The following is a 14,500-nucleotide window of genomic DNA, read 5'->3' as shown; positions in this document are numbered from 1 at the left end:
TCCTTGTAATACCTGTCATACCTTTGTCATTATACACATTTATGTCCTCATTTGTCACAAAAACACACACACACACACACACAATCACACACACACACACACACACATGTGCACACACACACACACATGTGCACACACACACATGCACGCAAAAATTATATTATTGTAATATATTATATATTATTGTTATAATAATACATATTGTAATATATATATAAATATATATATGAAGACTACATTAATATAAAAATAAATAAATAAAACAAATATAAATATATACTATATTTTCAGATACATATAATATACATTATATTACATTTAAATATATGAAATATACAGTATTACGTTTATACACATAAATATAAAATAAAAATCTGAAAATAAGACTAAAATTTTTTTTTTAAAATATATAATATACATTATATTTTAAATAAATAATTGATTAAAATTAATATAAATAATAAATAATAAAAAAACATTTATTATTACAAGGCCATGTAGTTTTGGATTTTGTTTTCCTTTAATAATAAAAACCTTCATTTAAAAACTGCATGTTGTGTTCACTTGTGTTATCTTTGACTAATATTTAAATTAGTTTGATGATCTGAAACATTAAAGTGTGACAAACGTGCAAAAAAATAAGAAATCAGGAAGGGGGCCAACACTTTTTCACACCACTGTATATATATATATTTATTTTTTTTTTAAATATACACTATATTAGAATTTAAAATGCATATTATATTAAATTTAAATATACACAACATAATATATATTATATTTATACATATAAAATATATTACATTTTTATATTTGCAAATACACCCATTTTGTATAATACTTTACAAATCAAATGCACTCTTATATGTAAATACTGTAAAGCAGCCCCAGCCACACAAATATATCTACTGCAGCATAAAGACTTTAACCACACCACTCGTATACAGTCATAACACTGAATAATGGAAAAGCATCCAGTAACAAAGACAGTCTGTCCAAAACTGACACTCCACACAACACAATCCATATCAATCACCTTTGGGCTCTTAATTTATGCTAATGACATGCAAAGCCATTGCAGCTGATCGGTGGCTTCTTGCATCAGCAGCACGACCGCCAGAGCTCTCAGAAACTTCAACTTTATGAACACATCTACCTCTCCACACAGCACAGCGTTCACTAAACTACACATTTTTTAACATCAACTACGGCTTTTCTGTCCGTAAAGAAAGAGAGACCTATAGATCATCCATCTCTTCTGACCCCGATTTGATCCGGTGACCCTCGTGTCTGACGGTATTGTGTTGTATGTGTGAGAGAGGCGTGTCGTTCAGTCTGTGACGGCTGAAGCTTCATCTCGGCTCAATAGCGGCTCTCAAAGCGGCACGAAGGCCTGCTGGGGATTTCCTGAGAAACAGCACTTCTGATGAATAATACACAACCGCAGCTCTTCTCCTCACACAAACACACAGCGGCCCAAAAAGTGCTGAGAAACTCATACATAAAAATAGATGAAGCCTGTCAAAAACACATCCAGATCGTACTGCACCACGAAATCTCACGAAAGAAATAAGAAATTATATTTTGGAAGAGGAAAATGACGCCTAAACATTATACATGGTCCTAACTATGGATTTCAGTTTAAAGTATATGTATTATTTTACTCCTAGCAAGCTTCTTTTCATTAAATGTTTTGCTTGAAATTAAAACTAAATAAATAAATAAATCACAATTGCTTTGATATTTTCTATGCTATTTTGAGATCTCTTTAAGAGTGAGTTTTTCCCCCAAATCAAAGAAATTATATTTTGCATAAAGAAAATAAAGACTAAATAATAAAAATAGGCTGAAAGAAAAAATCAACCCAAATTAATAGCTTTTTTTTTTTTTGCTTTGATTTTCTATAATTTATGCATTTATTTTAAACCTTTTTTTTCCCTCAAAATCAAATAAATTAAATTTTTTTGTAAACAAAATAAAGCCTATTTTTTTTTAATGGTCCCAAAAACAGTCTCAAAATATTTTTTGCCCATCACTTTATTTGACACAAGCATTAAAAATTCTTAAAATTTGAAAACTGACATATAAAAATATGATAAAAATTAACCCCACTTGCTTTGATATTTTGTATGCAATAAAATATAAATTAGACATTTTAGGAGTTATTTATTACAAACTTAATTTTGCATAAAGCAAATGAAGCTTATTTTTAGGGCCATTATGATTTTTTCCCCCATCATGACATTATTTTCATGACAATTAAAGATTTTATCCAATTAAACACATTTTACCACATTTATGAAAATTGCAATGCTCCTAAATTAAACTCACCACATTTGATGTATTCATTTTCAACACTATATTTATAATTTTACTTCTAACAAGCATCTTTTCATTACATTTTTTACTTGAAAATTGAAAATTGAAATAAATCTATAAAATAAATTACATTTTCTTTGATATTTTGTATGCAATATAATGTCATTCAGACATTTTTAGGACTGACTTTTAATTATATTTTGCATAAAGAAAACGAAGCCTAAACATTTTTTATGGTTCTAAACAAGGCTCAAAGTATTTAGTCATTTTAAACTATATCTAACCATTATATCCATATATGAATAATTTTGCTCCTAAACATTATTTTTTTCGAAATTTCTTACAAAGGAAAATCAATAAAATAAATCCTACTTTCTTTGATACTTTGAATGTAATACAATGAAATTCAGACATGTTTTGTGTGACTTTGTCAAAACACTTTTTCGAGCCTCTTCCATCTAATGTGTGAGAGAAGAGTATGAAAACATTCAGTCTGTGAAATCTCCCTAAACATGCAGAAGTGTCTGTGCATGTGACGTCTGCGTGCATCGCTGCTCAATCAGACGTGTGTGGATTAGAGGAGCGTCTCGGAGCTCCAGGAGCCTGTCATGTTGAGACGGCCGAGCATAAAGCCTATGATTTCAATATGAATGCAGTGGAGGGAAGGACACGCTCTCGCAGCGGGAAACTTCCCTTCTGAGCAGCACAATGCCTCTATCACACACTCACACTCACACACACACACACACACACACACACACACACAAACACAAACACAAACACAAACAAACACACTCACACTCAAAAACACACACACACACACACACACACACACAAACACAAACACAAACACACACACAAACACAAACACAAACACACACAAACACACACAAACACAAAAACACACACACACACACACACACACACACACACATGCTCACACTCACACACACACACACACGCCGCAACATCTGCATGCTGACGAGAAAAACACTTCACTTTGATTCCTGCACTTCATGAACGTGTGAAAAAGAGCCAATCACTGCTGAGAGGACTTGTTTTAGGTAGAAGATATGATAGTTTTTTTGGCTCGGAGGGACTGTTAAACTAGTCTAATGACAGGAAACTTACTGAGCAAATAAAAATGCATTACAATCTGAGAGAATAAATCATTAATATTCAGTATTTATGCAGTGGAATCTTTTATGGCATTATACTATTTGTCAAGTTTGGAATAACTAAGATTTTTTTACGTTTCTGAAAGTAGGCTCTTCTGCTCATCAAGGCTGCATTTATTTGAACAAAAACATGGTAAAATTGTGAAAGATTATTACAATTTAGAATAGCTGTTTTCTATGTGAATCTCTGTTAAACTGTAATGTATTTCTGTGATGCGCAGCTGTATTTTCAGCATCATTCCTCCAGTCTTCAGTGTCACATGATCTTCAGAAATCAGTATTATATGAAACAAGAACAAGAAACATTTCTGATTATTATCAATGCTGAAAACAGTTGTGCTGCTGAATATTTTTATGGAAACTAACGCTACCCTACAAAAAAAAACATTATTATTATTTTATTAATCAAGGATGCATTAAATTGATCAAAAATGACAGAAAAAGCTATTTATAATGATGAAATAAATGCTGTTCTTTTAAACTTTCTATTCATCAGTGAATCCTGAAAAATAAAACGTATCTCAGTTTCCACAAAAAACATGAAGCAGCATCTTTTCATCAAATATACTTAATCAGAAATGTGAAAATAGAAAAATAAATAAATAAACAAACAAATGTTGTATGTAATATAATGTGATTCATGATATGAGTGACTTTTCCCCCAAATTAAAGACATTATATTTTGCATAAAGAAAATGAAACCTAAAAGTTTTAAATGGTCCTTAATAATAGGCTCAAAATATTTTAGTACTAACAAGCATCTTTTTCATCCAATTTTTTGCTTAAAATTTTTTAATTTTAAAGCAGTAAAAGCAGTAAAAGTTTTTTTCATCATTGATAATAATAAGAATGACTGATTTTGATCACCAATAATAACTGATAAAAACTAAGCAGCAAATCAGCATATTAGAATGATTTCTGAAGATCATGTGACACTGAAGACTGGAGTTATGATGCTGAAAATACAGATTTAATCACAGAAATAAATTACAGTTTAACAGATATTCACATAGAAAACAGCTGTTTTAAATTATAATAATATTTCAAAATTTTTACTGTATTTTGATCAAATAAATGCAGCCTTGATGAGCAGAAGAAACTTCTTTCAAAAAAATATCTGAAATCTTCTTTTGCACCATCAGCTGAACCAATGCGATGCTCAGCATGTAAAGCGCAGGCGTCTCGTTCGGTCCAGCTGCCGCGTGTGAATCTCTGAAATAACTCGGATGAGTCTGCTTGTGTCATTATTCTGCGTGATTGGGGTTCAGAGGTCTGCGGCTCCCTGAGGTTCAGACGTTAATCTCACACCACACCTGCCTGTAATTTAGCTGCTAATCCCAGCAGAAGCCTCTTTTCCCTCCATTATGAGCTTTATCCAGCTGCGTGAGATGCGCTCGTCCACACCGCAAATTACATGCAAATACAACCTCTTTCTGGACAATAAAACTCTCGTCTGCTGACCTGCGGGAGTCAATCTGCTCATGCTGCATGTCTGGAAAAGACAGTGCACTGCTTTATCAACGACCAATACTGACATCTAAAGAGCACAGTGGCCGATTGTCAATGCTAAGTCCATGTATATGTGATATGGTCTCATGCAATATTTGATTATATCAATGGAAATGCATTCCGGGTAGCACTTCGGCTTTTCAAGATGCACGTGTATATTTGTCTGATCCTTGACGCGATCGCGCGCAGCAGCGCAAAGTTGATTCTGTGCTTACTTGATCTAATATTTTAGTTTTTTTTAAATGTTGTAGATTTACGTAGCAAATGAGAATCGCTAAAATTAATGCATCTATTTTGAGACCTGTTGTTGGGGCTAAAGGCACAGTAATTAACATGATAATTAATAGATGGCTGACTTCTCCATTTGTTGACATGACATGGTTAGATTCAGATGGTAAATATCATATATTATGTTGGGTGTCCAACATTATTAGAGATAATCACCATGTTTAGAATGAAACCATCATATTTAAAAACGTCTCGGGTTACTTATGTAACCATGGTTCCCTGAGGGGATGACGTCATGGCTGTCGCCGGCCAAACAAGTTGGTGTTTTTTCAATGTAGGCTTCAGACACGGGTCACGACGAGGCGTTCCCCATAGCGACCCCTAGAGGACGCAGTTCGAAGTTCCACAAAAGGGAACATGATATTAATCATATCATTTGTTGTTTACTACTGTAAATACATATTCAATCAGTACTGGATCTCCGTCAATACTTTCAGAATCTTTACTTACTAAAACGATTTTGTTTCTGTATTTTAAAATATATATTGATAGTATATTTTATAAATATATTTTAAGTATATTTATTGAAGAAAAAAAAATCTTTTATTTTTCAAAATAAGCAGAAAATAGTACAAACTTTGCTAAAGTGATTGTTTTGAACAAGTATTAACTCAGACATTATTTAAAAAGGCCCCTCTTGCCACCTCATACATTTATAAGATTTTTAAACAAAATAAACAACAAACACAAAATTTGTTGCTCCATTAATGTTCAAAAGTCTACCGGTCAAAAGTTTAGAATAATTACGACTTTTTAATGTTTTTGAAAAAAGTCTCTTCTGCTCACCAAGACTACATGTATTTGATTAAAAATACAGTAAATACAGTACAAATTTTAAAATATTATTATAATTTAAAAAAAGTGTTTTCTATGCGAGTATATTGTCAAATGTAATTTATTGCTGTGATCAAAGCTGAATCATTCTCATTTGCTTATTTTAAAGAAAAGACTATATTTATGCATTTATTTGATCAAAATAAATTCTACAACTCTTTTCAACATTGATAATAATCAGAAATGTTTCTTGAGCAGCAGATCAGCATATTATACTGATTTCTGAAGATCATGTGACGCTGAAGACTGGAGTAATGATGCTGAAAATACAGCTGCGCATCACAGAAATACATTACAGCTTAACAGATATTCACATAGAAAACAGATATTTTAAATTGTAATATATTTCACCATTTTTAGTGTATTTACTGTATTTTTAATCAAATAAATGCAGCCATGAAAAAACTTCTTTCTTTGTGTACATGTATTCAAAATTCACTTAAATATTTGAAAAAAATCTCAAAACATTGATTCTTGATTCATTTTTTGATTGGACGACAAAGGTAATTTTACCCCAAAAATGTGATTAAAAAGCAAAATAAAGAATTAAACATGCTATTAGAAAAGGTCACATGAAGACTATGTAGCAAACATGTTGATTGCATTCTGTTTTTAATCAACAGTATGCACTAAACAGTGTGCAGTATGCAGTAAAGCGCACACTAGTGCCACAGCAAACCCCAGCAGAGACTGTCAGACGTGTCGTACCTGTTTGGCTCCGGGTCAGTGTTTGCTGTTTGACGTCGCTTTGCCGTGACTGTTGCTCTTACTGCACACCTGGATGCTGTCGCCAGACTCAGGCTGTAACTTAACTGTGGGAACGCTGAAGATTGAAGACACTGAAAAACAAAGACACATTCACTCTGTGAGTCTCCATGTAAAATCTTCTGTGGGAAAAGACGATGCAAAATATAACACCATCATGTGAAAGAAAGAGAGGTAAAACAATGACATTTTGATGATGATGATGATGACAAGAAAAATAGAGTTCAAAATTAGTAAATCTATAACTATCAAATTTAGAATTCCAGAAACATATGATGCACTTTTACAAATATTTTTAAAACAAGACTCTAATAATGAATAATTATTTTTTATTTTTTTATCAAATAAATGCAGCCTTGGTGAGCAGAAGAGACTTGTATATGTATAAGTATTAAAATCCACTATTTGAACTATTTTATATCAAATATGTGAAAACAGAAATTTCTTTCTCAAAACATTGATTCTTGGTTTGTTTTTTGATTGGACTTGCCAAAAGTTAATTTTACACAAAAAATGTGATTAAATTTATAATAAAATATAAATAATAATATAAAATACAGAGAGATGTAGAGTATGTCAAAGGGAAATATATTTAATTAATTCAACTCATGTATTAGTGAATACAGGTGCAAGAGGCACACATGGAAAAACTGACTTCGGAGTGTGTATATGTGTGTATATATATATATTTACCTTTATCTTAACATTTATGGAGGAATGAGCTTTTCTACTGTATGTGGTTTCTTACCGGCCCAAGAGATATGCCCAACAGTAAAAATGATGCTTGACTTAACAAACAGCAGTAATAAAGACATAAAACCATAATAAATTAACACATCAGTGCTTGCACTAAATTTAATTTAATAAATGCCATAAATCCTGCTGCAATTGCTGTATCAATCAAAGCCCGAGCTGAAATGTTAATTACGGCCCGTCCTCCCCAGCAGCAGCCGCTTCTCTTTTGTGACTGAACTGCAAGCGTATATGAAACAACAGAATTAATTTTCCCTTCATTCTTCTGCTTCAAAAGCGGCGCTGCTCTATGTGTGTGTGTGTGTGTGTGTGTCAGAGCTCCGCCTCCTCGCCGGAGCCCCGCCCCCTCCCTCCCGCCAGCACGGCCTGCTGTGAGCTGATAACAGGATTAATTCAGCTGCCGCTCCTAATCTGGGAAATTAAAAACCTCATTCTCGCATTCAAATGACTCGCCCGACGCTTGTCTAACACGAACGCCTGTTTTCTGATGTGTAGGACTGAACGTGTCTGCGCTACAGCTGTGCTGCTTGGTAATGGAGGCCTGACAGCGTCCTCGATGGGGGTCTGATGTCTGGATTATGAATACATGTCATATCAGACAGGACAAAAGCCTTGAGCTCCTCTAACAACTGAAACCAGTCTGAAAGACCCCAATCATCAGCAGCCCCTCTGTGTTTCTGTAGGTGTTCAACACAAACATGTGGAAGCTTATTTCCATAATGAAATTAAAAAAAATAAAAAAAAAGGTCAATGCAACTTTTTTTCAGTTCTGAGAACTGTGAGAAATAAATTCTCAATTTCGAGAAAAAAGTCAGAATTGTGGGATATAAACGTAATGATAAAGTCAGAATTATGAGACGAAAACTCAAGGAAAAAACTGCGAAATACAAACTCGGAATTCTGAGAAAAAAAATCATAATTGTGAGATTTAAAAAAATGTTATTCAATGGTGGAAACAAGATTCCATACGAACGCTTCATTAACGTCATTAACATTAACAATGCGTTCACTGACTGTCAGGCAGCTCCCAGAGTCTCGGGGGCAGATGGGTGAAGTACTCGTGATGAAGCGCCGCCTGGGCCGAGAGACGGTTCTTTGGGAAGCACTGGAGAAATCTGGAAGCCAGTTCTTCAGCATGATCTACATAACCCAGCCTGCCAACACACACAGATATAAACACACATGAGTACAGTGCCAAGAGCATCACACACACACACACACACACACAGCTCAGGCTCTCTGTCAGCTTCACTCCCGCTGACGTGCGGCTGGAAAAATGTTTGTTGACTTTTTTGGAGTGGAAAATGCAAAGCGAGTTTTCACCCACAAACGTCCTCTAAACCGCAAAGACAAAGTCTGACACAAACACACTCACAGAAGCTCACATGAACACACACATATATATACACTGCCATTCAAAAGCTTGGGATCAGTAAGAATTTTCATGTTTTTTTTTAAAGAAGTCTCTTCTGCTCATCAAGGCTGCATTTATTTGATCAAAAATACAGAAAAACCCCCAGTAAAATTATTCAGCATTATTACGTAGCATCTATGATGTGCCGATGCGATAGACGAGTGTGACGATCCTTTTAAGGCAGGTGCAGCACTGTGCCAAACATACACACACGTAAACACACACCTGCACAAACACACAATCAGACAACCTAAAAATACAGACAGAAACTTCAACAATTTTTGTGTGTAATAGTATGAATATATGTACTTTTAAAATTAATTTGTCACACATAAGGACTATTTAAGTGAACTGCAAACCTGCAATTCAGTCAATAATCTTACAGTGCAAGTATTACGCTGTAGAAATTAATGCGATGAGAATCGAATTTGATGAGAAAAGTTTGACTTCATATGGAGATCTCAGAATTTTGATTACATTGCATTGATTCTGAGCACAGTTTGAGACATTGCCAAGATCTCTTGAGGAGACACATGTGAGATTACTGGGGTCTTTTCTGGAGAAACATCTGAGAAGGAACATCTGATAAAAGCTACATTTCCATTTAACATCATTGCTGTCTAGGAGAAACAACGGAGATATTAAGATCATCTCAGTCGATTTTTGATAACAAATGGTGAAAAACCTACAATAAATAGTGACATTACAGCATCTAAAACACGTTGCCGTTTATACAAAACAAAAATCTGTCATTAAAAAAAATATACTAAATAAAAATGTTGAGGTCACTTACTTGTTCCAGGCTTGTCTGAGTTTCTTGGGACTGTAGACAGTGAATCGATCTGCAGGTGAAACACAGACGACAGATGAAGAACTCAAACTCATGATGCTGCAGTGAGATGATTCATAATCAAGACTGACATCATAAACAGTGGAAAAACACCTAACATACACTACATACTGAATACTACTGAGCTGCATCAGTGCATCACTGTACAGCACCAGTCAAACGTTTGGGGTCGGCAAGATTTTTTTATGTTTCTGAAAGAAGTCTCTCTTCTGCTCATCAAGGCTGCATTTATGTGACCAGAAATACAGTAAAAATTGTGAAATATTATTATAATTTAAAACAGCTGTTTACTATGTGAATCTCTGTTAAACTGTAATGTATTTCTGTGAAGCGCAGCTGTATTTTCAGCATCATTACTCCAGTCTTCAGTGTCACATGATCCTTCAGAAATCAGTCTAATATGCTGATTTGCTGATTATTATCAATGTTGTAAACAGTTGTGATGCTTGATATTTTTGTGTCATCTTCACAGATGAACAGAAAGTTCAAAAGAACAGCATTTATTTGAAATAGAAATCTTTTGTAACATTATAAATGTCTTTACTCTCACTTTTGATCAATTTAATGCGTCCTTGTTGAATAAAAGCATTATTTCTTTAATTAATTAAATCCTTTCTGATCCCAAAATTTTGAGCAGCAGATGTTAGTTACAGTATCAGTAGTATGTTAGTATGTTATTCTGAACTCAGTCTCTTTGTTCTAGATGTCGATTCATTAGTTTGACCTCCTGTGGACTGGATCAATACACACCGTCCGCTCGGGCATTCAGGTATGAAACGTGTCAGAACACACACACACACACACATCACATCACATCATATTTCCAATCAATGCATCTTATTTAAAACCCAACAGCTCCACGACATGCAATTAAACACCCACAATTTACCTCTAACACTCCATCAACAGTGAGTGTTCATTAACAGCACAATTACATTTGTCATGATTTTTTACCAGGCAGAAACCACTCTGATCTGCTCTCATACAGCATTAAATTATATCTCAGCTGCTCATAGTGCAAAAGTCCAGTAAACGCTGCCCTCTGCTGCTACAGAACTCAACTACACCACTGCAATTATTAACAGATACTCCTTCATTAAAGGCTGCAAGTTTCTTTTTTCCACTTCAGCAGCACTTTCACAAAAATTAAAAATTATTCCCATCTATATTCAGAAGGCTTTTACTGAGGGGTTTGTTCGTATATCATTCACACTGATTTACATAACACTCTACATCACAAAAATAACCTCTTTTCTCTTTACTGATTAAATATAATGGGGATCCTACAGACTAACAGAGCAGAGATGGTGTTTAATGGAAATTCTGTCTGAAGGGTTCACCGGGACGCTCACGGCTGCAGTAATGCGCTTTTATTTAAGGTCACCGCATCTCATCGGCCCTCTGTCTCTGTGCTCTGATCTCACACCTGAGACCATTAGACCTTCATTAGCGCAACGGTTTATTCCTGAACACAGGCTCGTTAGGCGTCTGTCTCTCTGTGATGATGTCTTCGGCGCTCAGCAGAGGGCAGTGTGTCTTCACCGGATACGCTCAGACTGCAACACTAGTTCCCTAGCAAAAGCTACTCTCGATGCTGCGTATCAAACGCTAATGAGAACATTCTTTGTTCGACCGGTTGCGAAGCACGTGTGTCAAACATGTCAAGAATTGGCTTAAATAACCTCGGTGAGTTACGTAATTGATTACGTGCACCTGCAGGTTATAAATAGATGTGAAATGGACATACCTTCAGGTTTCTTTGTCTTCGAGACCACTTTGTGTGTGTGTGTTGTCTCCTCTGTGTTGTTGAGAGAGAAAAAAAGAAAAAAAAAGGAAATTAGATCATGTCTAGTGCATCGGTTAGGAGATGCTTGCCACCGTGTGCACAAGTTATCCTTGACGATGATCCACATGATTATTACTTGGAGTGCCTCGGGGAAGAGCATGCTATTGCTGCTCTTGAGGACGCGGAGTGTGAGCACTGTGAGTCATTTCCTATCGGAGTGCTCCGCTCGAGGCTTGCTTTCTTTCGAGAGGGGCGAGCCTCGGCGTCCTCATTAAGATCGTGAGGCTCGTGCGTCGAGCTGGCTGAGAGACGAGGAGTGCGCGAGCCTCCTCTCTCTCTTGCGCTCTCCCCAGATCACAAAGTCCTTGCCCCCTCTGCTGAGGCGCGCCCCGGCACTTCATCAGAGCGAGACGAGGACGCGGGTTCTCTTGCCTCCGGCGATATGGAGACCGAGAACGCCACCTCTGAGCGCTCCTCGCGCGACGACAAAGCTTTTGGGGAGTTACTCGAGGTGGTGACTAACGCAATGGCCAGGCTTAAGTTAGACTGGCCACAGAAGCAAGAGAACCCCAGGCACTCCAAATTAGAAGACATTGATCTCTCCCCTTTTTCCCAGACCTCCATGAGGATTTGCCTCGTTCATGGAGTAAGCTTTACTCCTCGCATATCTTTGTACCCACAACGTCGATTTATTCAACTATCGTGGGTGCTAAGGCGCAGGGGTATGTGATGATGCCTCAGGTGGAGGAGACGCTCGCGGGCTATCTCTCCACTGGGAGTTCGTCGTCACGTAAGAAGCCAACCTTCCCCACCAAGCCTTGCACAGTAGCATCGTCGCTGGTGGGGAAGGCGTTTCAAGCAGCGGGACAGGCTGGTGCTGCCCTGCACACCATGGCGGTTCTGCAGGCGTACCAGGCTGACCTGCTGAAAGACCTGAGCATGGGCGGGAGTATTAGTGAGGAGGCGTTTTCAGAGCTGCGCCGAGCCACGGATCTGTCTCTTCGTGCGACCAAGCAGACGGCCCGTGCCATTGGCCGTTCTATGGCTGCGTTGGTTGCCACGGAGAGACACCTGTGGCTCAACCTCACAGGCATCAAGGATAGGGACAAAGTGTTCCTCCTTGATGCCCCCGTGTCACCTTCTGGCCTATTTGGCGACTCCATGAATACGGTCATCACTAGGTTCAGGGAGGCCAAGAGACACGCAGAAGCTTTTGATAAATTTCTTCCCCACCGTGCTCAGGCGTCAGGGCTGTCGGCCACCCAGCCCCGACCCAATACAGTTTCTCTGTGGCGAGAGTCGCAAAAGCAGAGTGTGGCGAGCCATGCGCCCCCCCTCATAGGGACTGGGGAGCGGCTCGCCGATCTCAGCAGCCCAGCAAGAAGCCGGATCTGAGGACGATTATTTAGTCCAAGAAGAAGTCCCGAGGGTCGAGTGCCCGGGACCTGAGGGGGACCAACTAAGAGATGCTGGGCTTCCAGCCGACGTAGTAGAGACTATTCTAAGTGCTAGGGCTCCCTCCACTAGAAGAAGTTATGCCTTCAAATGGCACATTTTCGAGAATTGGTGTAGACACAGTTCACTGTCAAGTTGTTTCAGTGCTGGAGTTCCTGCAAGAGAAATTGTCCTCAGGCACATGTCCTGAGTCTATGTGGCCGCCATTTCGGCTTGCCGTGTTCTGATTGATGGGGTTTCTGCGGGAAGGCACCCTCTAGTTGCCCGCTTCATTCAGGGAGCTAAGCGGTTAAGGCCGCCCACGAGAGCGACAGTCCCTTCATGGGACTTAGCTATTGTGCTCGAGGGTCTGGTCGGGACCCCTTTCGAACCACTAGAGTCAGCACCTGTCAGGTTTCTGACCCTAAAGATGGTTTTTCTAATGGCTATTACTTCTCTGAAGAGAATTGGGGATTTGCAGGCTCTTGTCAGTCTCGCCATCCTGCCTAGACTTTACCCCTGGGCTGGTCAAAGCTATTTTGCATCCTCACCCTAATTATCTTCTGAAAGTTCCATTCTTGACCATACATCCGGTCGTTCTTGAAGCCATCTGCCCTCCATCGTTCACGACAACGGAGCAGGAAAGACTTCACTTACTGTGTCCAGTACGTGCTCTTCAGATTTACATCCACCGCACCAGCCAGAGGCGTAAGTCGGAGAAGCTTTTCATATGCTATGGGGGCCGCAACCGGAGGGCAGCTGCCACGAAGCAAACTATGTCACATTGGGTGAGGGATGCAATTGCCCTAGCCTATGAGGTGCATGGTCAAGCTTTGCCTCTAGGAGTTAGGGCCCATTCGACCAGGGGGGTTGCATCTTCTACGGCTTTGGCAAGTGTTCCCTTGCAGCAAGTGTGTGATGCGGCAGGTTGGTCCTCTCCGCACACATTTGTCAGATTCTATAGTTTGGATGTCCATGCTACTCCGGGCTCGCATGTCCTTGAGTCAACATCCCATAGGCATGTCTGAGACCTTTTTCAATGTTTGTGCGCACACACTACACAACCTTGGGGGGTCCAGGCACTTCCGGTGCGGCGGCGTTGGTATTCTCGTTCCCATTAGCATTTGATGCATAGCATCAAGAGTAGTTTTTGTTAGAGACCATCTCGGGTTACTTGACTGAAACCCTGTTCTCTGAAAAAGCGGGAACGAGATGCTGCGCCTCAATGCCGCACTGTAGACGTGCCTGGGCGTCTCTTCAGACAAAGCGTAACCTGAAGGTATGTCCGTTTCACGTCTATTTATAACCTGCAGATGCACGTAATCAATTACATAACTCACCAAGGTTATTTAAGCCAATTCTTGGCGTGT

General features: G+C 38.2%; 1 protein-coding gene across 1 annotated transcript in view; it reads right to left on the bottom strand.

The window, feature by feature from the left end:
* Positions 1–14,500, bottom strand: part of LOC107601958 (cyclin-dependent kinase 14-like) — a 131,449-nt gene that overhangs the window by 32,591 nt on the left and 84,358 nt on the right. Inside the window, exons 9-11 of the mRNA XM_016294330.1 lie at positions 9,854–9,902; positions 8,661–8,800; positions 6,837–6,967 (exon numbers count right to left, since the gene is read on the bottom strand). Coding sequence (XP_016149816.1) covers positions 6,852–6,967; positions 8,661–8,800; positions 9,854–9,902 — 305 coding nt within the window. The 3' untranslated portion in view covers positions 6,837–6,851. The remainder of the gene's footprint in view (positions 1–6,836; positions 6,968–8,660; positions 8,801–9,853; positions 9,903–14,500) is intronic.

This window comes from Sinocyclocheilus grahami, unplaced genomic scaffold (genome assembly GCF_001515645.1).
Source record: "Sinocyclocheilus grahami isolate Dianchi unplaced genomic scaffold, SAMN03320097.WGS_v1.1 scaffold316.1, whole genome shotgun sequence".
Taxonomy (NCBI): domain Eukaryota; kingdom Metazoa; phylum Chordata; class Actinopteri; order Cypriniformes; family Cyprinidae; genus Sinocyclocheilus; species Sinocyclocheilus grahami.
Note: the sequence above shows the minus strand (reverse complement) of the source record. Positions and strands in the feature narration are given on the sequence as shown.